This window comes from Marmota monax, unplaced genomic scaffold (assembly GCF_021218885.2).
Source record: "Marmota monax isolate L192 unplaced genomic scaffold, Marmota_monax_Labrador192_F-V1.1 WCK01_AAM20220418_F8-fsc00015, whole genome shotgun sequence".
Taxonomy (NCBI): domain Eukaryota; kingdom Metazoa; phylum Chordata; class Mammalia; order Rodentia; family Sciuridae; genus Marmota; species Marmota monax.
The window spans coordinates 20,256,168-20,279,498 of NW_026692194.1; the positions used below are offsets into that span (position 1 = coordinate 20,256,168).

At 45.5% G+C, this 23,331-nt stretch overlaps 1 protein-coding gene across 1 annotated transcript in view; it reads right to left on the minus strand.

Annotated features, from left to right (window-relative positions):
- Epas1 (endothelial PAS domain protein 1) overlaps nt 1–23,331 on the minus strand; it is an 82,448-nt gene that overhangs the window by 19,796 nt on the left and 39,321 nt on the right. The window contains exons 2-6 of the mRNA XM_046424877.2: nt 18,802–18,992; nt 10,377–10,528; nt 9,856–9,940; nt 6,454–6,572; nt 6,129–6,334 (exon numbers count right to left, since the gene is read on the minus strand). Coding sequence (XP_046280833.1) covers nt 6,129–6,334; nt 6,454–6,572; nt 9,856–9,940; nt 10,377–10,528; nt 18,802–18,992 — 753 coding nt within the window. The remainder of the gene's footprint in view (nt 1–6,128; nt 6,335–6,453; nt 6,573–9,855; nt 9,941–10,376; nt 10,529–18,801; nt 18,993–23,331) is intronic.

Genomic DNA, 23,331 nt, shown 5'->3' on the forward strand with positions numbered 1-23,331 from the left:
AGAAGCTCCGTTCAAAATGGACAATCTGTAGCTGAGGAAGAGGGAGGAGATTATTTTCTGAGTGCCATCACCTCAAGAGACAGAAGAAGTCCAGCCACAGGCTGTGAGGGCTCGTTCTCCTCCCCAGCCGGTGACCTCCATGGCCTGTCCATGTGGTGTGGCAGTCAAACTGCTTGGCTTCAGATGCCGCTGCCTGTAGGCAACCAAGGTCAGGCCACAGCTTTTACCCCTGTCCCCTACACAGGGAAGGCTCTGCTAGTAAACTAAGCATCTAAACAAGATGACTAGAGAGTATTTCAATTATTTAAGAGGACAAAAGTTTTAAGTGCTTTATAACTACCTATTTTCCAGAGAATGCATTTGCCAATAAATACTGATATTAAATTCTTCCCTGTCCTTCCATCCTTCTGGAAATGTGTGGTGTGAACATTTTAGTCTCTATACACACTTACAAGCGTTGACACTGCATTTCCTTAGTAATATCTAGATTATTCTTTTTAAAAAATTTTTATTATTAGTTGTTCAAAACATTACATAGTTCTTAACATATCATATTTCATACATTTGATTCAAGTGGGTTATGAACTCCCATTTTTACCCCATATACAGATTGCAGAATCATATCGGTTACACATCCACGTTTTTACATATTGCCATACTAGTGTCTGTTGTGTTCTGCTGCCTTTCCTATCCTCTACTATCCCCCCTCCCCTCCCCTCCCCTCCCATCTTCTCTCTCTACCCCATCTACTGTAATTCATTTCTCCCCCTTGTTTTTTTCCCTTTCCCCTCACTTCCTCTTATATGTAATTTTATCTAGATTATTCATTAGCTCAGATTTCAAAGCCTGTTTGTATTAATAAATTTTACCCAGATTTTGTTTGATTTAAATGATAGTCCTAAACCTTTTGTTTTCCTCAAATATTGCCTCAGTTATATGAATTCTATGCAGTTAATGGAAAGTCAGTTTTTCTTTATTATATCAGGTGTGATGGGTCACAGGGGGTTACATGGGGTGAATTTATACACAGGGAAGTAGCCCTGGCTCAGTCCAGGACTGATCCTGCCCTGAGTGCCAACAAATGCCATGGCTGTCTGTCATTATCCCAAAACCTATGAACAGTAAGAGGAAATTTGCTTTGAACTATGAAAAGTGAGAAGCAGATCATACAGAAGGAATAATTTTTGAATTGAGAGGTCCATTAAACTTTGAGATAACTTCCAAAGAGAATTTATAGAGTTGCCTCTTCTAGGGAGTATTTCATGCTGCCTAGATGAGACAGAATAATATAAAAGCATTTCTTATTCAAACTCTGCTAGTTCCAGAAAGTCAGCCGAGCAGACACAGATGTACCTGGAGAGCATTTGATATTCCCTCTACCTTAGGGCCTAAAGAAGCACACTACACGGTCTTACTTAAAATATTCAGAAAACAGCTAAGGAATAAGAATGCAAGAATACTTAGAAGAGACTACATAGGAAAATAAAATACATGTAATACATTACTTTGAAAGATCACCTTGAATTTAATACGGCACCCACCCTCTAAAAAGTAGCAAAATTATTTATTAAATGTACTCACTAAACAATGAAAGAATATTATCTTTTACTATTAATTTGCACAAAGTCAGACTATTTTATTCTCAGACTTCAAACTACTTTCCAGCTATCTTGATATATGGTATAATATTCTTTATTGATATTCTTCTATGATCCTCTATTCTTCCCTCACTTTCGCTATCTTCATTATTCCTGAATTTGTATAAAATGAATTCATCATAAGACTTATCCAAATACACAGGACTTAGAATGCATTCATTTGAACTCTTCCCACTGTGACTCCTGGTTTTATTACATCCTATACTGACTTAATTCATCGACAAAACAGGGTTGTCCTCAAATTCTCTATCTGTAAAGATTAAAAGACCCTCTTTATTAACTTGAAATTTTAACTGTAATTTTTATACTTATCCTTCCAGTGACACTGGATCCTTTGTACGTAATTCTGTTTTATAATTTATTTCTAAGCTACAAGAAGACTCACAGAACTCACAAAAATCACAGTGGGGTAAACTTTGCTCCAGTCTCCTTGGTGAGTGGCTCCGTGTCCTTCACAGTTACTCTCTTTTGCCACTAGATGGCATCTCCACGAGAATTTAAAGAACTCACCCCATTTTAAAGTTAAATTACTTGGAAACAATTTTGTCTTTCTTTTAGGTGAGTGGGATGTTTCATTTTATACCTCTCACTGTGGTTTCATTAAGTTGCTTCTCTCTCAAACTCTAAACTCTTGGAAATCGGGAATAATCTCTACTACTTCTTGGATATAATAGTCTCTTGAACAGGGTTAGATACAAAGCAGATGCTCAATAAATAGCAGTTCATGAATTGGTTACTCGGTATTTTAGGAAAGAGTGTAATATTTACAGTTGAGTCATGATTATACTTATAATCAAGACATTGTTTTTTCTTTAACTCACTATGCAACTTGAGTCCCCTTGTCTAGAGCAATAGATCATAAATAAGTAGAGTGTCTCTAATCAGAAAATCTGAAATCCAAACGGTGACAATGTGATATTCAAAAGTTTCAGATTTCAGAAAATCTTGGATTTTCAGATGAGGAATGCTCAACCATTAAAGTCTTTGCAAACATTCCAAAATCTAAAAATCTCCAAAATCTGAAATACTTTTGGTCCCATGAATTTCAGATAAGGGATACTTAATCTGAATGCATAAATGTGACTGACATATAAGTTGTTTTAGACTTTTAAATATATTTGCTATAACTCAAATAATTAATGCAAGACTTCATATAGCTCTCTGACCCTTTATTAAGGGGAGGGCAAATGCACTTTGAATCATCTACACGCCTTTGTTCAGTATCAGACATTTCAGAATAGACTCTTACTGGTCCGATTCATTTTGGAAACCTGAGAGTGCAACACAAGATCAGAGTCCTCTCTCTTCTCTCTCTTTTGTTTTTAAATTTAATTTTCTCCCCTTTCCCCCTCTGTTCTCTCTTCTCTTTTTCTATTTGACTCCTTTCTTTTGGTTTGTTTCTGTCTGTGGTCTCATTACATCTAGGTAAAGTGTCAAACCGCCTCAAAATTGATTTTGTGGATTTGAACTGCTTGACTTTCTTCAAATTCTTGTTCACTTTCCTTATGGGAAAACAATCCCCTTTGGGGGAAATCATAGCCCCTCCTGTGTCAGAGGTCATTAAACTAAGTTAATTCTCTGATGCAAATGGAGCCCTGTCCCCCATTCACAGTCGTATGTAGGTGTTGGTATTTTAAACATCTGTCTCACAAGGGTGTGTGCGTGTACATGCACTTCTCCCCATCCCAATGCAAAAGTGAAAACAAAACAAAACAAAAAACAACAAAAACTCAAGTCCTCATCAAAGCAATTGAGAAATAACACTTAGGGATTAAGGACTTAAAATAGTCACTTCATAAACTGTCTAAGCCTTGTCTGTGCCCTTGTTAACTAATCTGCTAATCGGTTAAACACAACTTCTGTGTGGCACAGCATTCTGTATGTTTACATGCTTCTACATTCTTCTTTGCAGCACCACTGAATTCAGAGTTGAGGCCATGTAATTAGGTTCCTTGAAAGGCAAGATTTTGCTGAAAATGCAAAGTATCCTACAGAACTTAGAAGTGACATCTCTCTCCACAGTATGAGTCACAAAGCCCTAAATGACAGGTTCCTTTAAGCCAGTATCTACTCTGCCCACCAGTCCTAAACCAAACTGAGATGTCTGGCCTGGTGTGTCTCCCCTCTGTGTATGTTTCCCCTTCAACAGTTTTAGGCACCCAACTTCTTGTGTTTTGTTCCCTCTTTTTAATCCAAAGGTTAATGCTTTTAGAAAATTACCTGAAACTCATTCAAACCAAGACAAGGAGTAATGGATTAACACTGAATTATCCTTTTTAGGGGATTTTTCCTCCCTCACTTTAGCAAGAACATAGTCTTGAGCCTTTTTTTAAAAAAAAAAATTTATCTTTTTGCTATTATCTAGGGATGGCAGCTTGTTTTCTAGGACAGTCGGGTTTTCCCTGCAGTTTAGAGTTGCATGATGACTGTGCTTCACATACAAGGGCCACCTCCAGGGTTCATCATCTCCAGCTTTGTGGTTGCTCCTGAGCTATATGGCTGAGGTATCCTGAGCACCACTTCACCTCAAAGTAATGACATGTGGACTGGGCACTGGGATTTCCCATGTCAACTCAGAAGACCATTGAGGCAAGAACTGCATCTGATAAATACCTTACCCAGAGCACGGATTCCTCTCATGCCTACCTTTTGAGCAGTCTTCTCTCCAATCATTATTATCACCGACATTTTTTGTCCTCACAACCGTAGCAGCAGCAACACTATCAATAAATGCTGCCTTGATGACATTGCAGGACAAAAGCCTTCAGACATGTCTATTTCTCCCTATGAGGTGGGAGCTCTTTTTTCTACTTATATAACTATCTACTGCCGCCCAGAGCTTTGAGTCCTGGCCCAATTATGGTAAGAACTGAGAGTACAGGAATGCCTCAAGGACACTTTTACAAAAATTCTGAAATTATGCCACAAGTGGAGGTCAATCTCAAGGAAGAAGAGCCAACAACCAATACCAAGTCCTTCCAGAATCAGAGGAGAAAGACTCAGCCTAATCTGGAGAGCAGGGCCACACCTATGAAGAAACCAGATGCCCTGGGATGCCTAGCTGACAAAAGAAAGGGGCAGAGGGGTGGGGGGAGGCTGGGTAGGAGCTCCCTTCCTGGGACTGGTGGTTGGTTCCTGCTGGTGGGGAAGACATGACAGTCTTTTGCTGGTGGTCTCTTCTTCCTCAGCTGGGCCCTGGGCCTTCCGAAGTGAACTTGACTCCTTGGGTTTAAGGGGAAGATTTTGCTCTGGGGACACCAAGGGCAGAAGCGAGGCATATGCAATAACAAGAAGGCTCACGAGTGTGTTATAGTGCTGTGCTTTCCCAGGCTTCCACGTTACCTCATCCTACAATGACCCTGGGGAACAGGCTAGGAAAGTATTATCTCCATTTCAGGGGAGTGGTAGAGAGTTTGGGATGGTAAAGTGTTGATTCTGGATACTGCAGAAAGCTGAGGTTGGGCTGGGGGAGCTCTTCCCTGAAGGATACTTCTGGGGTATGCTAGTCAGCAAGACACGGCAGCATTCACTTGAGCCAGGCCTGCCCCAGGCCCAGTCCCTTTTCTAGGTTTCTCCTGCCCCACTCCTGGTGCTGGCTACTGCCCATCACCTCTGACCTTCCTGTCTTCCTTCTTTACCTCCTGACTACCAGGCCTCAAAGTCACAGAGGCAGGACAGTAGAAGTTAGGAGCTATGGTGGGGTTCAGACTCCCACTCATGACAACCCTGGCCTCTTCTCCACTGTGTTAACCCTCAGCTTGGAGTGGGAACTAGAGATGACACAGCTTCCCTGTGCAGTCTTAGGTGCTCTCTCAACAACTTCAGTAAAGGTTAGAATAAGAGCTACTGCTGAATCAGGCCAACCAGCCTGATTCCATGCTCTTAACCACTACTGTGCTCCTGAGAGAATTTCATCGGGCCTGGAATTGGGGTGAGAATCTGGCTTAGCTCCTCTAATCTAGAAGCCTTCAGAACTAGGCTAGATGGTGGCTGCTGCACATGGGAGGGGTAAAGGCGGAGGGAAAAGTTCAGTTAGTTATGGAAGAGAATGAGGGGAAACCAGCCAACCATGGTCAACTTCAAGGGCCAGAACCCGAGGCCCCTGGCTGGCCTCTGAATTGAGAGAATTAATAGAAATCTCTAGACCCCTTTCTTCTGGAGCAGAAGAGTGCCTTGGAGTTTCGTCAGGAGCCTGACATGTATGTGGACAAATATGTGCACACCACCACGATGACAAGTCACATTCCAGAACAACTCTGCAGAAGAATCCTGAGGCTGTGTCAATGGGAGACTTTCAAATACAGTTCTAGGAAGCTCTGAGGACTACTGATGGAAGGAAATACAACACAGGCCTACAAACTTGCACCCAGCAAAACATGGTTTATGCCCCATTCCCATCCCTTCTCTACAGGTATAATCACAAAAAAGGGTGGGTAAGTCCCACCCCTTCCCACAGTATACACATCATACCTGTCATCGCAGTAGGTGAACTTCATGTCCATGCTGTGGCGGCTTAGGAAGGTCTTGCTGTCCAGGGGGATGTCCATGTGGGATGGGTGCTGGATGGGTTCACACATGACGATGAGGCAGGACAGCAGAGGCTCCTTGTAGCCGCAGAGACTACTGTGAGGGGGACAGTTGTTGTAGACTTTCACCTGGCCAGTGCAGTGCAAGACCTGGGGACCAGCAACAGAGGTCAGCTGTGGGGCTGAGAGTCTGGAGTGGAGCGCAGGGCTTTAGGTATCCACCCTCTGCCCACACCTAGGACTCCAGCCCAGGCCTGGTGGTGTCCTACCTTCCAGGTGGCTGACTTGAGGTTGACGGTGCGGCCTCTGTTGGTGACCGTGCACTTCATCCTCATGAAGAAGTCCCGCTCTGTGGACATATCTTTGCTTTTCTTCCCAAAACCAGAACCTGAATGGAGAAGGGTCAGGGAACCAGTTGCATACGTTTTACATTTACATTACCAAAGGCCCGGCTGTCATTTTTCTGGGCCACTTTTTTCTTCTATCTCCCAAGTATCTGTACTTGCGGCACTTGCCGCTCACCACAGCCACTGAGCCCCATCATGGCCTGTGGGCTAATGGTCTCCCATCTCCAGACTGTCTCCTCAACTGGAGCATGACCCCTGGAAGGTAGGAGCTGTCCCACTCCATCCCACTACACCTAGCACAGGTCAACTGTCACATAACAGCGGAGAGACAATGAGTGACTATCTCAGCCGACTTCTGGGTCAGGCCAAGGAGCTCCAATAGGAAGTCTAGGGTTCAGATGGGAGGGACCACAAGGGTATAAGTCTCTTTAGGTAGGACTTTCCTCAAGACACTCCTGTCCTTTCTTTATAATCTCTCAGGAATTGGAACAACGTGTAATAGCTACATGCAGAATTATATGCCACTAGCTTTTTTTCCTAAAGTGACATGTATCAAGTCTCAAGAGACCTCTGGTCTAACTCTTCTGGGATTGGGTGAGCAAGTCCACTTTGAAGCTGGGGACACATTCTCTCTCAGTTAGAATTAAATAAATCACTAAGTCCAAAAGCATAGCCTCCTTCCTCCCTCATAGACTCCAAATAGCCTATTTTCTTTCTTCTCCTTCTCTTTCTTTTTTGTTAAACACAGTAGTAAATGCAGTGCCAGCCAAGTCTTTCTTGTCTCTATCTAAATGATGTCTATACCATCACCTCCATCCTGGGCCTTCTCCAGGGAAGAAGCATACTCCTTCCTTCTGCCCAGCATCACAGAACAATCTAGAGCCTTGCTTAAAATAGTTACATCCCTCCCTCCAGGCAAAGACACCAGCCTCTGCACCTACACCACCAGAGGACCATAATTTATTTGACTGACACATTCCCAAAGAATTGTGTGTCAGATGAATTGTGAGGCACTCTTGAGCTGAATGCATCCTTTGGGGCGCCCAGTAGAAACAGACCAAATGGCGAATCTTTGTTGTTGTTTTAAAGAGAGAATATTCCTCCACCATAATAAAACCATCTCTATGCTTCTTACAATTTTAGTTTTTAGAGGCAGTTTTGCAGATAATATGATAAACCTCCTTGGGGGCTGGGACCCACCACCAGGAGTTAGGGTTGAGGGGGCTGGAGAGACTCATTTACGACTATTTGCTTGGGTTATGATGTGGACTCCTAACCTGTTAATTTCTGAATTCTTATTCTGATATTTGGTTATTTTTTTTCCCTAAATAGAGTTCTAAGAAAATCACTCCATCCCTACTTCAAAACCTTCAAGATCTACCCACTGTCTGCAGGATAAAGTTCAAGGCCTCTACTGGCCTTCAAAGCCTTCCACAATCTGCCTCATGTCTTATCTTCCTTTAGGAACTCATACTAACCCCTTGTTTCCAGAGCATGAGTCCACTCAGAGGTCGGCAACTTTAGTGAGAATTTGCTGACTCGCCAAGTTTGATTCCAAGTTCCCAATCATAGACCAAGAGATGTAAAGTTCTATTCAGATAACTAGAGGTCACTTGGCTGTGAGTCATAGCACTTGAGAACTGGAAGGTCCTACACTTGGCCTTATCTAATGCTGTCAGTTTGAAAACAAAGACTCTGAGGAACATAGAAGTGAGGTACTTAGTTCAGGTCACAGAGTCAAACTGAGATTACCGACAGTGGTTGAACTGAGATCAGAAACTCAGGGGCAAGTGGGTTTCTGGAGTAGAGGAGAGAGACAGTCCCACCCCCACAGAGCTGACTGTTCCATAAAGCACAGACTTTCTCAGCAGCAGACAAGACCTTCAGTAACCACAGGATGCCCCCAACCTGAGTCCTGGAGGCTTTGAGTTAGGAACAGAGGGGCTGGGTGAAAGGTCAGGGGTGGCAGTAGAAGGAGAGGCTGTTGTGATCCTGCATTCAGGTGACCCAGTCAAGTGTCCCTTCTGCAGCAAGTGCGGCAACAAGAGCAAAACCGTGCAGGCTTGCCACCTGTCATTCAGGTCAGACAGGCAACACCCATGGCAAAGGCAGGTGATCGACATTAAAGAGGATTTCTAGATGTAGGCAGAGTCTGCCCAGATCAGTGGTAGGTAGATTCTCAGCTTCAGAAGGGATCTTGATGGACACGGAACCCCACTGCTGCCCAAAGCTTCAGTCCTCTTGATGACACTCATGCCTTTTCTTGAATGTCCCAGTTATAACAATGAAGCCTCACTGTCATTATAAAGTGCCTTTTGCCTGTGAGGATCCTTGTGTTCACTGGTATCTGCTAGATACTCCCACAGACAGAGTCCAGTATATTAGACCTTTGAAAGTTCCCTCTCCTGCCCTATGTCTCATCACCAGAGGGCCAGGTTCATGCTGTGGCTGCTGTGGTAGCTAGTCTCCAATGGTGGCCCCAGTGAGCCAGGCCCCCTACACTCATGGCCTTGTGTATGGGTTCCTCCCACACCATATCAGGACTGTCTGTACCTTGCTCTAACCAGCAAAATGGGGCAGTAGTGCTGCTGTGCCAGTTTCAGGACTTGGCCTTGGGAAGCCCTTGCAGCTTCTACTTTTGCTCTTTTGGGAGCTGTGAGCTTCCAGGTAAGATGGCCACCCTGAAGACTCCACGTGGAGAGGGAGAGGCCCTGAGAGCCATGAAGTGGGAGAGAGAGGTCCAGTCACCTACCTTGCCAGCCAACTGCCTCAGGCCCCACGCCTATGGGTGAGCCATCTTGCTCTATCAACCCAGCCTAGTCCAGCCCCCAATGACTGCACCCAGCTGATATCATGGGGAGTAGGAGACCTGCCCACAGAACCCACAAATGTGAGAGCATGAGTGATTGCTTAAAGTCCATGTTTGGGGTAGTATGAAGGACAACAGCTCTTCTGGGCACTTTGGCACAGGTGAGCTTATTGGTTTGAGTGGTGTCATTTGGTAGAGGCGCTTGACCCTTAGGTGATGAAATCTCCTGGAGATAGTGTGCTAACCCAAAGGAGGGCCCTGGAAATGTGAGATCAGGCATCACATGGGGCCCACAGGAGTATTTCTGAGTATTGGATCCTTTTAGTGCCCTTAATCTCACCTCACAGGCTACCGGCCTATATGGTGGGTTGGGCCAGCTGGGGGTTTTGATGGATGTCAGCTTTTTTTTCCTGGCCATTACTGTGGCCAAGAGCCATCTTTCCTCTGCTTTTAGACAAAGGGAAGGCAGATCCCCTCCTGGGGGGCGGGGGAGGGGGCAAGAAGAGACACTTTACCAGTTTTGAGAGTCAGGTTCTCACGGATCTCCTCATGGTCACAGGGATGAGTAAAGTCAAAGATGCTGTGTCCTGTTAGCTCTACCTGTTTCAAAAACAAGGTTAGGTTTCATTATTCTCAACACTGAAGTGAAAGGCTCCAAGAGAATCTGAGCCATTGTGCAGATTTGGAGGCAGGGAGGAGATTGCATCAAGAAGTTCTTCTAGCCACCCCAGGTCAGTGTTAGGTCCACAGGTACATGGACTAGAAGAGGACTACTGACGGGGGCAGGGGCTTGATTCATGAGGGTTGAACTGAATTTAAACAGGAGAAAGCTGCCCATTAGGATGGCCACATGCAGTGCCAAACCCAATTCCAGTGGGTGGTACCGTGTTCCTGGGGTTTGTGGCCCGAGGCAGCGAGCATCAGAGTGGGCATGTGCAGGGAAAGGTCAAGTGATATTGTGACCTACAGCTTCCACTAATTTATCCCCCAAATAGAAATGTTTTCCCTTTCTGAAAGAGGTAGAGGAATTGATCACCTGGGTGAGTCCCATGAACTTGCTGATGTTTTCTGATAGAAAGATCATGTCGCCATCTTGGGTCACCACAGCAATGAAGCCCTCCAAGGCTTTCAGGTACAAATTATCCATCTGCTGGTCAGCCTCGGCTTCAGACTCATTTTCAGAGCAAACTGGAAAGAGAGGGGACAGTTTACATGAATGTGGTGTTACAACAGATATGATGGATATCTGCCGGGATGGCTCAAGGACATTAGGGGGGCTCTTTTGGAAACAAAACTGACCACCCAAGTGTCTGCCACATGCCTAAACAGCAGGCACTGGATGAGCACCACTACCCAGCACAATCTGCCAGGGACTTGGAGACAGTGTGCTATAATGACAGGGTACCTGGAGCACTAGTAGTACTGGCTGTGGCAATAGCCATCAATACAACAGTAGTCAAAACAGTAGGAACAGAAATTTTAGCTGCTGATGTATATTGAGCAGTTATTACATGTTAGGTACCGCGCTAAGCATTTTAGAGAGTCTTCATGGTAAAGGATGAGGCGGGTACTATTCTGATCTCATTTTACACATGAGGTTTAGAAAGGTTAAGCCATTTGCCCAAGGTTGGGAAGCTAGCAAGTTGCAGAATCCAGAAGTCACTTTCAACCTTGAAGGCTCTGGAGTCAAATCAGTTTCTATTACTAGATCAACCTCCTATTTTGAGCAAATAACAACCTCTGTGAACATCAGTTTCCTCATCAGCAAAATGGAGACAATAATTTCCATCTCTTTGAATTTCTAAGAATGAAATAAATATGTAAAATGCCTAATATGATATCAATACTTGTGAATCTTTCTCCTATCTGCTTCTTCTGGAATATCATCACCACACTCAAATTGCTCCAAGTCTACATAGGGAATATATATATAGCACACAGAGATACAAAGCTAAATAAAAATTCAAGGGTGTCATAGCTGGGTCCCAAGGAGGAGTGTAGACAGTAAATGCTCTAGGGGTCAAAGAAGGAGGGGGTTGCTTCAGGGAGACAAGAGACAACTGTTCCAAAGAAGGGGATTTGAGGAGACTCATGAAAAAGAGAGGTTTGATTCTGTACAATGGAAATAGAAGGGCTTTCTGAGCTAGACAGGGTTGGATGGACACAGCAAAACAGAGCAAGCTCCCTCCCAGAATGGAGAAGAGGCTCATCTAGCTGAAGAAGAGGGTCCATGTCCCAGTCTCAGAGATTGGGCTGGTGAGATAAGTCTAGTGTCCTAGAGGGCCTCACTTTCCTGTCAAAGGAGTAGAGAAGAGGAAAATCAAAGCATTGCTTTGAGGAGATGAATGTGGTTATAGCATGCAGAATGGCTTGGAAAGAATGAAGCCTGCAGTATAAAACAGTGAGGAAGCATTAGGTAGTTGCTGGGGGCAGCCTGGGAAATCATCTACCCTGTATCATCCACTTTGTGTACCCTGGCTTATCTGCTCTCTGCAAAATGTAGACTGACTCAGCTCTTGCACCAGACTAGAACCGCTCTCAGACCTTAAGCCCCTTGTGGTTATCCGCAGACAGAAGACTTTGTTTCGGCTACGCTTCTCCTAGTTCATTATTTAATTCCAAACATATTGTATTTATTAAAATTTATATTCATCTAGTACAAGCAAAATCCAAATATGCCTCACTTGATTTATAGAACAAGAGGATTAGAGAGTAATTTGTCACGGGTAGTAGTTAATACTCACTTAACTAATAGGAGTCTTTCAAATGGAGACTCTTTAAACGAGTGTGAAATGCAATTAGATTTACGAGCCACTTGGCAAGGAACACATCTCTCCTGTGCGGTGCTGACCTAGGGCCTTTCTGCAAGGCAATGGATTTAGTTAAATGTCTTTCCTCTTGCTCTGTAAGCTCTTAAACATAAGCTCAAGAAGAACAGATCCAAACTAGGAGATGTTCCTACCAAGGGACTACTGTGGTACCACGGAGGACCAGCTACCTTTCAGGACACACGATCAAAGAACATATACCAGAGTTCTAGATGCTGCCATTTCTGCAGGAAAAGAGTGGGGCCTGTACAAGGCCAGATTGGCCTTCAGAGGCAAGAGTCAAGCTATATAAGGCATTATTCTGGTGGTTTTCCCTCTATTTGCCAGATTGGTGGGACGCAATGCTGGGGAATGCCATCAGTTCACACCCCAATGCAGGCAGCCAGCCCATGGAGGGAGGCCACAAGGGAATGGCCTTGCTCCATCCACATGTCTATACTTAGTTCCCACTCAGCATCTCTCTCGACATCTCTGTCCTTTGCCAGCTAACGAGTTGACTGCACCAGTGAGGATGTGCCATGTTCCAGGAGTAAGAGATACAGCTGCTATTGGAGTTCCCCCAGGTCATATCCATGTTTAAATAGAGGCTTTAGGAGGGACGGTGACATAACTCAGTGCGCACATCAGGACCACCTGGGGGGTTGGCTGAAACAAAGATTTCTGGGCCTGGGGCTGCTACATAATTTGTGAGGCCCAGTGCAAAGTAAAATATGGCACCTCGTGTTAAAAAATTAAGCCAATCTCAAGGCCCTTCCAAGTGCACAGCCCTCTAAGACTGAACAGGTTGCATACCCTTGAGGCTGGCCCAGAGGGGCCCTACACCCAGGGCTCCTGATTCCGCAGGTCTCAGGTGGGACTGGGAATGTGCTTCACTACCAAGTTCCAAGATAACAACATGCTGTTACCTCCAGGACCACATACTGAGGGCCATCACCTCAGTCAATGCCAGGCCCTGCAAGTGACCCTGATGTGGGGAAAAGCAGCCAGTGTTGGCAGGGGCTGACTGATGTGGGGAATGAGTGAGGAGAGGTTTTTAACACACTGAGGTCACACCTGATAGATGGCCACCTTCTCCAGACTGCCAGAGGCCAGCCCTGTGGTTTTTTGGCCTACAGAGAAGATATTTTCTCTTTAATTTCTTTGATCTCAGTGGTAATACTGACTTCAAAATCTGGAGTGATCCCAAGACAACTTATTTGGGCTAACTAGGCCCAGAGGAAATAGTTCTGCTTAAAATTTCCTGTTTTTAACAGTTCCACTGCAGCCAAGCTGGTCTCCATCGTGCCCAGTGCTCTTGCTTCCAGGAGGTGGTGAAATTGGCTTCGGCAGTGGTCCCCTGGCCTGATGAGGGAAGAAGGGAGACGGTGCTCTGGGGCCACGAAGGGAAACAGATCATCTTGGAACTGAAATCACAATGGCTGGAGGGCCAGGAAGCCAGCAGGCTGGCCCTGGGGGAACCTGGGGCACAGCAGGGCTTGGGTGGGGCCTCTTCCTTCTGTGGAACTATTTGCTCTCATGGCACCTGCTCATCCTCCTGGGAGCTTCTGAGGGAACCTGGCTAGGTCACTCCCAGCCTGGAGATGGGAAGCAGATCCTTGCCCAAGGGCCAGGAGGCTCCTGCACAAGACTCCTCGGCCTTTGCCCGTGAACATCAAGTCTTTCCTGATGCAACAAGAATATTCTAGTAAATGTCAGGCAGGAGGAAAGATGAGCTGTCTGCCCTGTGCTAGGCACAAAGTCATCTGTCTACAAGTGTCACTGTGCACTCAGTCCTGTCCTTGAGAGAATCAGGACTACTCAGAGAGTAAGAGCAACACTGTCCCTCGAAGCCTCAGACCGTCAGCTGTAGAGTGACACAACAATGAAGAGTAAACTCTCAGTGCAAAATAAAGTAAGGAGCCCACAGCAGGGGCCAACTGGTTCTTTCAGTGGTCTTGGGTCCTAGGTCTCAGTGGCCTGTTCCCAGGACCCTTCGGGAGCAGTAGTGTAAACGGCACTCTGCTGAGAGGGAGCATGCTCGGCCAGGGGAGCACAACAAGATTCTTTAATGCTAAAAATAGCCCCGGTAAACAGGCTTTGATGCCTCCCCACAGCCAGGATATGTGCAGGCTGAGGTTTCGGAGCACTTTTTCCGGAGCACCTCTCATTTCCTTCAGGCAGCCCCGCCCATGTGGGGAGGGACACCACGGGAGTCTGGCGTCTGGGGTGAGTGGGACAGGGTGGCAGAGCAGACACCACCTACCTTGGGCTCTGAGACTAGGCTGTCCCTGTGATGATGCTGCTGGTCAGGGTGCTGGCTACAATCTTACCCCAGGCGGGGGCACTTTTCCTCTGGGTTTTCTCCTCTGGGAAATTCCAGGACTGCTTTGAGAATTCCTAAACTGCTCTGGTACGGCCTTCCTGCTTCAGAAGTGCTTGGCACTTAGTTCCCATTGCAGGGTCTTTCCTTTCAAAGGTTTCACCTAAACTGGTTTCTCCCCTTCAATCCTCCCAGCACATAGAGCCATCAGGGTCCCCAGCTTATCCTGGGTGTGTGGATTGTAAATGCAGTGCCAATCAAGGCACAAGGAAATCACCTGCCAGATCCTCTGCCATTCCTTAGGCACTAACATGGGCAGGCTTGGGCCACTCATACCCTTTGACAGAAGGTGTGTGTCCCACCTGATCTTGCTGGGCTCCTAGTGAGCCCCAGAAATCCACCACTGGAGATTCCTGTCTTTGTTCTCTACATATCTGCTTATCCTATCTTCCCTCTATGTATATGACCTTCTATAAGACATAGCACAGGGTTGGGTTCAGCAAATACCTATGGTCCAACCAGACTTCTTTGGTTTAAGTTACAGGAATGATCTGAACAAGGTCAGTATTTCTAGAAGAGAATGTACATTAGCTGTTCTCTGCCATTAACATCCTCACATGAATCAGCTCATTGGCTTCCTTCCAAACAGGACAGAAAAAGGCCTTGATTTGGAGTGGGTGGGGCAGTAAAAAAGTAGGGGTGAAAGCCAGAGAAAACAAGTCTGAAAGTGGGGCATATGAGGGCACCAGAAGCTCTATCTGCCTCCACAGTTTTTCTCTATCCCACTTTTCCTGCATGGAAAGGTCATGGTTCCTTGGTTAAAATCACATGTCCCATATTTTAATGTCTTTCCCTTAGTGGTTGAGAGAGTGGGAAATCATAATCTCCTGTTAAGCCAACAAATGAAGACTAAGCAAATGCAATGAATCAAAAATAAATTGGAGGGTTCCCTTTAGAAACCTGCTCAGCTGAAAATGAATTTGATATCACCATGTTTGAGTTTGGAGAAGCCCCAAATCAATTTTAGAGTGGAAACAGCCTATTTCATGTATTTACTGATGTTTTAATGCCCTCAGAATGTAGAAGTGACCTTCCTCAGTCCCAGCGTGTAAGGCTCATCTTGAAAGAGGATTTAAGACAATTAAGTGGTATTTTCAGAGTGTTCTGTCCTCAGCCCAGCGTGGAAGCGAATATCATAAAGCTATTGTTTCAGTTTGCTTCCTGTGATATGAATCTCAATCGGTGGCCCCGACCCACAGCCTGAATTTCTCAACATTAAGGTTTCCTCTCCAACATTCCCACACACAACAGCCTACTGTGAAAATCAAAGGGAAGCATGTTACTAAGTAAAGAAGAAACTTTTCTAAAGCCAAACCTGGTATTTTTTAGCCTTTTGAACTCTGAGATATGTAACCAGCTATTTCCTACTATGGTGAGCCAAAATCAGTGCTTGCTCACCTCCGTGGAAATGCTCAAATAATGAACTCACAATTTGACTTGGAAAAGCATGGCAACTTTGCATTTTTGACAGAAACTGCTGAAAAGTGGGTGTGAGGATAGGAAGGGTTTGCCCTGGGTTTTCTTTGACATCATTTCACCCGAAGCCGATTCTTATTACAAATCAATGTACTCGCTCATCCAATTTTTTTTATTTCTAAGCTATAGTTTATTCAGCAAGCTAGAGGATATGGCCTTTTATGTCATCTTGATGCCCTAGCAATGCTGCAGGTACGGAGCACTGTTCCCTTTGTACAGATGAGGAAACTAAGGCCCACAGACAGGAGTGTTTACAAGGCTGCGGATAAAAAATGCAGCCATGCAGAGATTCCAATTGCAGGAGCCCTGCATTCCCTTCTCACCAATTCCGTATTTCTCTCCATTATGTGCCAAGTATTTAAAAAAAACAAACTATGATTTAAAAAGTAAAAGAGCCTGTCTCACATACAATTTCTGAAAACAGTTTCAACACTGGTCCAGAGAATGCCTGGCAGGAGCCTGGGAGAGGGCATGGAGAAAAGAAGGAGCCGAGGAGCCATCTCGTCCTCCTCTGGCGGTGCTGGTTCTGTGAGGGCTTCTCCTTCAAGGACATCAGATGGCCAAAAGTAGAAACTTTTTATCCTTTTCTGTCATTTTCTTTCCTTGGGACAGAGAGGCCCAGAGCCGATATGCTGAGGGTTCTGGTCAATCTAGGGTTGAGTCCAGAGAGAAGGTAGGCAGTTTGTGTCCACAATGCTCAGCAGCTTCTGAGCTCTGACGTGTGATGTCCCACTGAAGTCACTCTGGTCCTGTCTCTATGGTCTAGCAGGTAGGGGTTCACACCAGCACACATGCAAACAGAGGGCCCAACCTCTAACCAGTGGCCCTAAGACAATCTCTGAACTACTGAGAAGGACAACTAGGCTTGCACGGGGACAAACACAGATGACAAATCCCTGCACCGTGAGCAAAGACAAGAACAACTCTATTAAGGTGTAAGGACCTCCTGAGCATCCACCACTCAGGGCCAGCCCTGATCAGCTCCTAAGTGTCCCCCTTTGACTTTGGTTCCCTCCTCCAGGCCCCTCAGCCCTTGTCCACATCTTATCCTGACCAGGTTTGCAGAATCCTCCTGTGATCTCCTATCTGCCTTTCTCAAAAGGACCTGAATTCCAGGTAGAGAGTGTGAATTTGAGCAACCTTAAATTTCCTGTTCCTCACTTATCTGTGAAACAAGGAGAAACACCACAAATCCAAATGCATTCAGAGAGACATCCTAGGATTGATAAATGACCCCTCAGGGGCTCTCTGTTGGTAGAGGAAGGGGTGGTCAGGAAGAAAGCAGTGGCTAGCCTAGAGGAATTACAGTCTAAGAGCAGAATTTCAGGTACCATGGCAAGGAGGTAGGGGTGTGGGGAGGGGTCTCTATCTAGTCATTAAATCCTCCATTGCCTACTCTGTGTATATAGTAGATGATTCCCACACTCCAGACATTGCCCTCAGCTTCCAGGAAGAAAAGCCTCTTTAAAAGAAAGAGGGACACAAGAGTCTCACAACAGCTTCTCTAGGAGCCTTTCTTCTATCAGGCAATGCCAGCTTGGCCGGGCTTTGGCTCATTGTTCCTTCTTTCTGGAGCGTCTGTGACTGAGTCTGCTGTGGCCTTGTTTTGTTTGTAGAGATTGCCTCTCCCCTCAGCGCTCCCCCCCTGCACTACTGGCTCTTTTCCGAGACTGCGTAGTCAGTCCTACGACATAGGCTTAGCCTCCAACCCTTGGGCCCTCTGAGCCGCGTTCTCTCCCCTGAAGGTCTTTCCCCCATATCCTTCCTGTGCTCAGGGCCCAGAATAGCACAGGCTGGTGTGGCCTCTTGGCTTCACACTGGATTCCCTCTGCTAGGGGCTTTTTTCCTGGAATAGCCACTTTGCAATGGGATGACAGAACCAGCCTGTCCCCAAGGTATCACACTCACTCAGGAAAACTAAAAATGAACCACAAAAGCCCCTGTCCTCCTGACTACCTCCTTCACACTAACCCCCTTGGACATTGCCCACCTGGGGCACCAGACCCTCTGCGGCACACTGCCCAGTGTCCTTACAGAACGGACAGACTAGACGAGATTGCCACATAGGATCTGGAACTGGAAAACTTCTCGGGCTGCCTCTCCCTGGTCAAGGACCAACAGGAAATGGTTTTTGAAGAATGTAACCCTCTGAGAAAAAAGAATGTTCTGTGGACCATGAGTTGCAGAGATACGAGGGAGGGTGAGAGTTTATGGGTTCTCTGGGGAGGATGACACATGAGGTGGTCATCAGCCAGAGGCTCCCCCATGGAAATGATCACCGCTAGGCCGTCGTTCCAGTTAATTCTCACAGGCACCCTATTCAGTAACCATGTTTAACCCCATTTTATAGGTGAGGAAATCAAGGTTCAGAGAGGCCAAATGACCTGCTTGGCTCAATGGGCTAGACAGAGGAAATAATTGAATGGGCATACCATCACGACTGTCCCAGAGAAGACAGCGGCAAAATGCTTCCTGTGGGCAGGTGCAACCTATTTGGGGAAGTCAATGAAGACACTCTTGGTTCTCCCAGGCCTCTTTCTTCTCCTCACCTCCAGGTACCCATGTGTTTGCTTGATCCTGACCATGCCCTCCTCCCCTAGCTGTATTCATCATCTAGGTCACTGCTGGAGAGCTGTTTGACATGAGGGAAAAGGACACCAATGCTGGGGGTGGGGTGTTTGTAGGGTACGGTGTCTGAGAGGAAGGCTTTGCACCTCTGGCACCCTGGGGGCTCTTGGGTGTAGGAACATGCTGGTAAGGCTGCCCTCTGTGCCCTCCCGGGGACCTACCACCCTCACCTGAGGACAGAAGCTTGTGTGTTCGCAGGAAGCTGATGGCCAGGCGCATGATGGAGGCCTTGTCCAGGTGGGAGCTCACGCTGTGGGGCAGGGGCAGCTCATGGGCCAGCTCATAGAAGACCTCCGTCTCCTTGCTGCGCCGGCACCTCGCAGCATCTCGGGACTTCTCCTTCCTCCTCTCTGAGCTGCTCCTAAATTGAGAGACAAGGAATTAGTCCTTAAAAGTTCACCATCACCTTATCACACCCCTGGTCAAGACATGGCTGGGGGACCCCACAGCACAGTGCAGCCAAACTCTCCCATGGAATCAATGTGGGCTCGCACTAGTGGCGGGCACCCTGCAGCCTGCTGCCTGCTTTATGTCGTTGGCTCTGCGCGTGTGAGTATTGGTGTCTCCCCACTGCCTCCCTCCTCCGCCATACCCATGGTGTCCAGGGCAGCACCTAATGTGGGGAGGGTAACCACAAAGACTCACTGATGAAGTAAACTAACTGGCAATGCCTTGGACCTGGTCCTGGGTTATCTGGGGACAGGGTCCATGTGCAGGGATGGGAAAGAAAGGGTGAGGAAGCAATGGTCAGTGGCCCGGAGGTCAAAAGCTCTAGAGAACAAGATGAAAAACCATCTCAAGAGCCTCTTTTTGGATAAGATGCACTCAGGAAAAGTGAAACCTTATATCTCATTTTATGTCGGAGACTGATTTCCCCAACAAAACTTGAAAATGCCATCTGGCCCAAGAGGAACTGCTATCTAGACACGCATCAGCCTGCAGTCCCAAATAGCACACCTGTCAAGAGCTAAAAAAGAACTGTATATAACCGGAGATATGAAAAATTGTGCTCCATATATGTAATAAGAATTGTAATGCATTCCGCTGTCATATATGAAAAAAAAGAATAGGTACAAATACATTTTTCTCTCCAGACTCTGCCAGCCTAGATCAAGAGTTTCTAGTGCTCATTGTCCTCTTTGCTGCAGCACAGAGGAAGGAAAGATGACAGATACCAAAGCCTACCTCTTTTGAGAAGTACTAAAGAAACCCTTGGTCTTCGAGTTTGAGCACGGGCAAGTTTTAAAGCTAGGATGTCTGTGCTGGCATTCTAACTTCTTGGCTTGTTACCCTGGCAAGCTTAAGTTATTTGAACAGTTAGTTTATCTTTAGTTTCCTCATCTGTAAAACGGTAAAAACTGCACCCACCCCACAGAGTTATTGTAAGGACTAAATATGATTATTTATGTAAAATATTTAGCACCAGGCCTATCCCAACTGTAAGCAACCACTGTTAAAAATAAAATATCTGTCTATGAAAAGATTAACAGGCATATAAAATTCCAAAATGGCATAGGACAGTCCTATTTTCATAGAAATGTATATATTATACATTGTATTTCCTATATGTCATATAAAAATGTCCAGAAACACGATAAAATTATAACTTCTTATAGTGATCACTGACTTTTAGGTATTATCTGAAATAGTGCCATATAAGTGTCTCTAATTCAAACAGCTATCTTCAGAAGCAGGTATTATTATACCTGATTTACAGATGAGAAAAGGGACCGACAGGGGCTAAATTATTCCCCTGTGGCTGCTATCAGGTAAACGGGGAAGTGGGGCTTTGCACGGAGCAGATGGGCCCCAGATTCCAGTCACTTCCCTGTCTCTTTTTTCCTCAATACTATTAACAGTTACAGGGTAGTGGAGATTTTCCTCCCCCAGGGTTTAATCTATATTTTCTTATGTTTCTACAAATAGCCTACATTGCTTATGTAACAAAGAAGTTTCTTTTTCAATTTTTTAAAAAAAGTGTTCAATGCAAGCTCATGCCTCTTGAGGCCCCCGTCCAACCATCTCCATCTCACTCGCTCAGCTGCCTTCTGAGATTTCCCAAATGAGGGCTGCTTCTCTTTTGTTTGGTTTTGCACAGCCTGTTATCTGAACAGAGAATTCATATTGGGGGATTCACGGATTGTTGACACGTCTCTCAAACCCCTCAAGATTTGGGGCAGAAGCATTGTTTTGACTTTATGACAAATTTCATTTACAAAGACAGAACATCCAGCTCCCTGGATTGATTAAGCAACACACACTCACACTGCAGGAAGAACTGTCCAACAGCTGCTGATGGTCAGGATGATCCTTCAGAAAATTGTGAAATTTTTTTCTTGTCCTCCCTTTTCTGTTTTGGTTTGTTTGTTTTTATCTAACCCTTGCTCCCTTCTTTCTCCCTGGCTTTCAGTTCTCAGGACTCCTGCCCTTCACCCCATTCTCCTACCTTCTCAGAACCCGCCTTGGGGCAGTTTTGCTTTTGTGACCAGACTTGAAGGACAGTTTGCATGTTAGTCCCTTGCATGTGCATTTTAATCCTGACCTTTGATGGGGAGCAGTTAAAGGTTTGCAGGGATTGTGGCACAGGAAAGACAGGTGGAAAGGGGGTGGGATATTAACATTGTATACATCATGCTGCTGCGTCAGGAGAGCCAGGTAAAAGGTGTTGAATTCCTCTCTCTCGCACTGACCCTCATATCCTGACAAAAGCATCAACACACATCCCACTCACCAGGGGCGTCTAGAGAAGCCATCCCCAGATGAAGAGATTCCAGCACAGGCTGCCACGTGAACAGCAGCATCTGTAAGCACACTGCTTCCCTTTGATGATGGCCACTGCCCCTTCCTCAGAGAAGTGCATGCAAGGCAAAGGAAGATCCCGGGAGGGAAGAGGCACCCTGAAGGCAACGTTCTGACAGTGGCGTTCGAGATCTGAGTCCTGCTGTACTCCTTCAACCACACAAACATTTACTGATACCTATGTATATGGCTGCTGCTGCACCAAGAGACCTAAATGTATGACCTCTTTATAATCTTCTTACCAACATAACTTGGAATGTCTTGTTTACATAACTTATAGATGCAGAAATGGAGACTCAGCCATATCATGTCATTTCCCCAACGTCACAAAGTTTAAGCCACCATGAGTCCTTGTTTACAGTCAGTGAGCGGACACAGAGCAGTCCTGAGATCTAGGCACTCCCTGTCTCTCCATCCTTGCAACCCCTGAGGGGAGGGCAAGACAGACATTGCCAGTGCCCCCATTTCAGCTATTTGGAAACTGAGACCCAAAGCAGGTTAAGTAACTGCCTGGGCAATCAACTAACTAGTGGCAGAGTCAGAGTCAGAAATCTGGTCTCCCTAGGCCTGTGCTTTTTACACTGCTTAACTGGAGGAGATAGTGGCTTTAGCAAGAAATAAAGAAACAAAAACATCTTAACATGCAGAAAAAGAAGACTGAGAACCTTACCCAGACTCTTGGTCTAAAAGTTATGTACTCTGTTTTAGCTACCTTGCTTTTACAGTTGCACCCTAGGACTAGTGTGACTTTAATTAGATTATCTCATTAACCTTAACACAGTCCAGAGATGTCTGTCTAATGTTGACTCTTGGAAGAACAGACAGAAATCTGTAATACTGCAATATTTAATTAGCAACAATAAAGAATAAAAATAATTAACACTAAGGCAAAGGTAAGACCTCCCCAAGCCCAGCTGGTACATACACACTTGGCTTCCCGCTACCAGTCACCATGGGTGGGGAGCTGGAAGCCAGGTGAGGTGGTATTTTCATACACTGCTCATGACACTATCTAGCTATCTGATTTTGGACAATAAAACATATTCTCTGGGCTCTGATAACCTCATCTATAAAATGGGAAGAATTCCAGGTCTTGTTTGTCAGGATCAAATGGGATGAGTGTGGGAGCAATAGAAAGCTCTACAACAATGGAAAACCATCATGGCAGATAATAATGACCCATTATCTAGCTAATCAGAGCATTAGTCACATTCAGACTTTGGCCACAGTGCCTGTTCTTCATCACCAGATAAGCCATCTTGGGGAGGAGGGCCATGTCAGGCAGGTTGATCCTGACCTATCTTTGTGTCATGTTGCTGAATCTTCTTAGGTCAGTGAGGTGTTTCATTTCCTAAAATACTAGCCCTTTCTTTTCTCTTCCCAGATGGGTCCCAGAGTGAACTGAAATAGATCAGATTTCTTCTCTATTAGAATTTGTTGGTTTCTCTTTTAAAAGATATCTTATCCTAAATTTTATAAATCATCAGAAAAGGCTCAGAAATCGCTTACTCCAAATTGTTTTTATTTATTTTTTTCTCCTAAGTTCCTCCTCCTATCATTCTCAGTGGCTCTCTTGCTTCCACAGGGAGATCTTACACAATATTTGGCATATGGAGCACATGACCTAAATCTGGTCCTGGTTTACTGTGTCCTTATGCACACACAGAAGTGTTTATGAGAACCTGGTGAGCGAATAAGATATACAACTCCTTGTTCTCCAAGAATATGCTGGCCCAAAGGGAACCAACAACCTGAAATATCTCATGAACCACAGAAATGAGCACAACCACACACACTCTAGAGGGTTACAGAACAAATCTGGGCAGGATACTCAGGAAGACCAGATTTTGGCTGGACCTAGAAGGCTCAATAACAATGCCTTCATAATGTTTTAGGGGTTC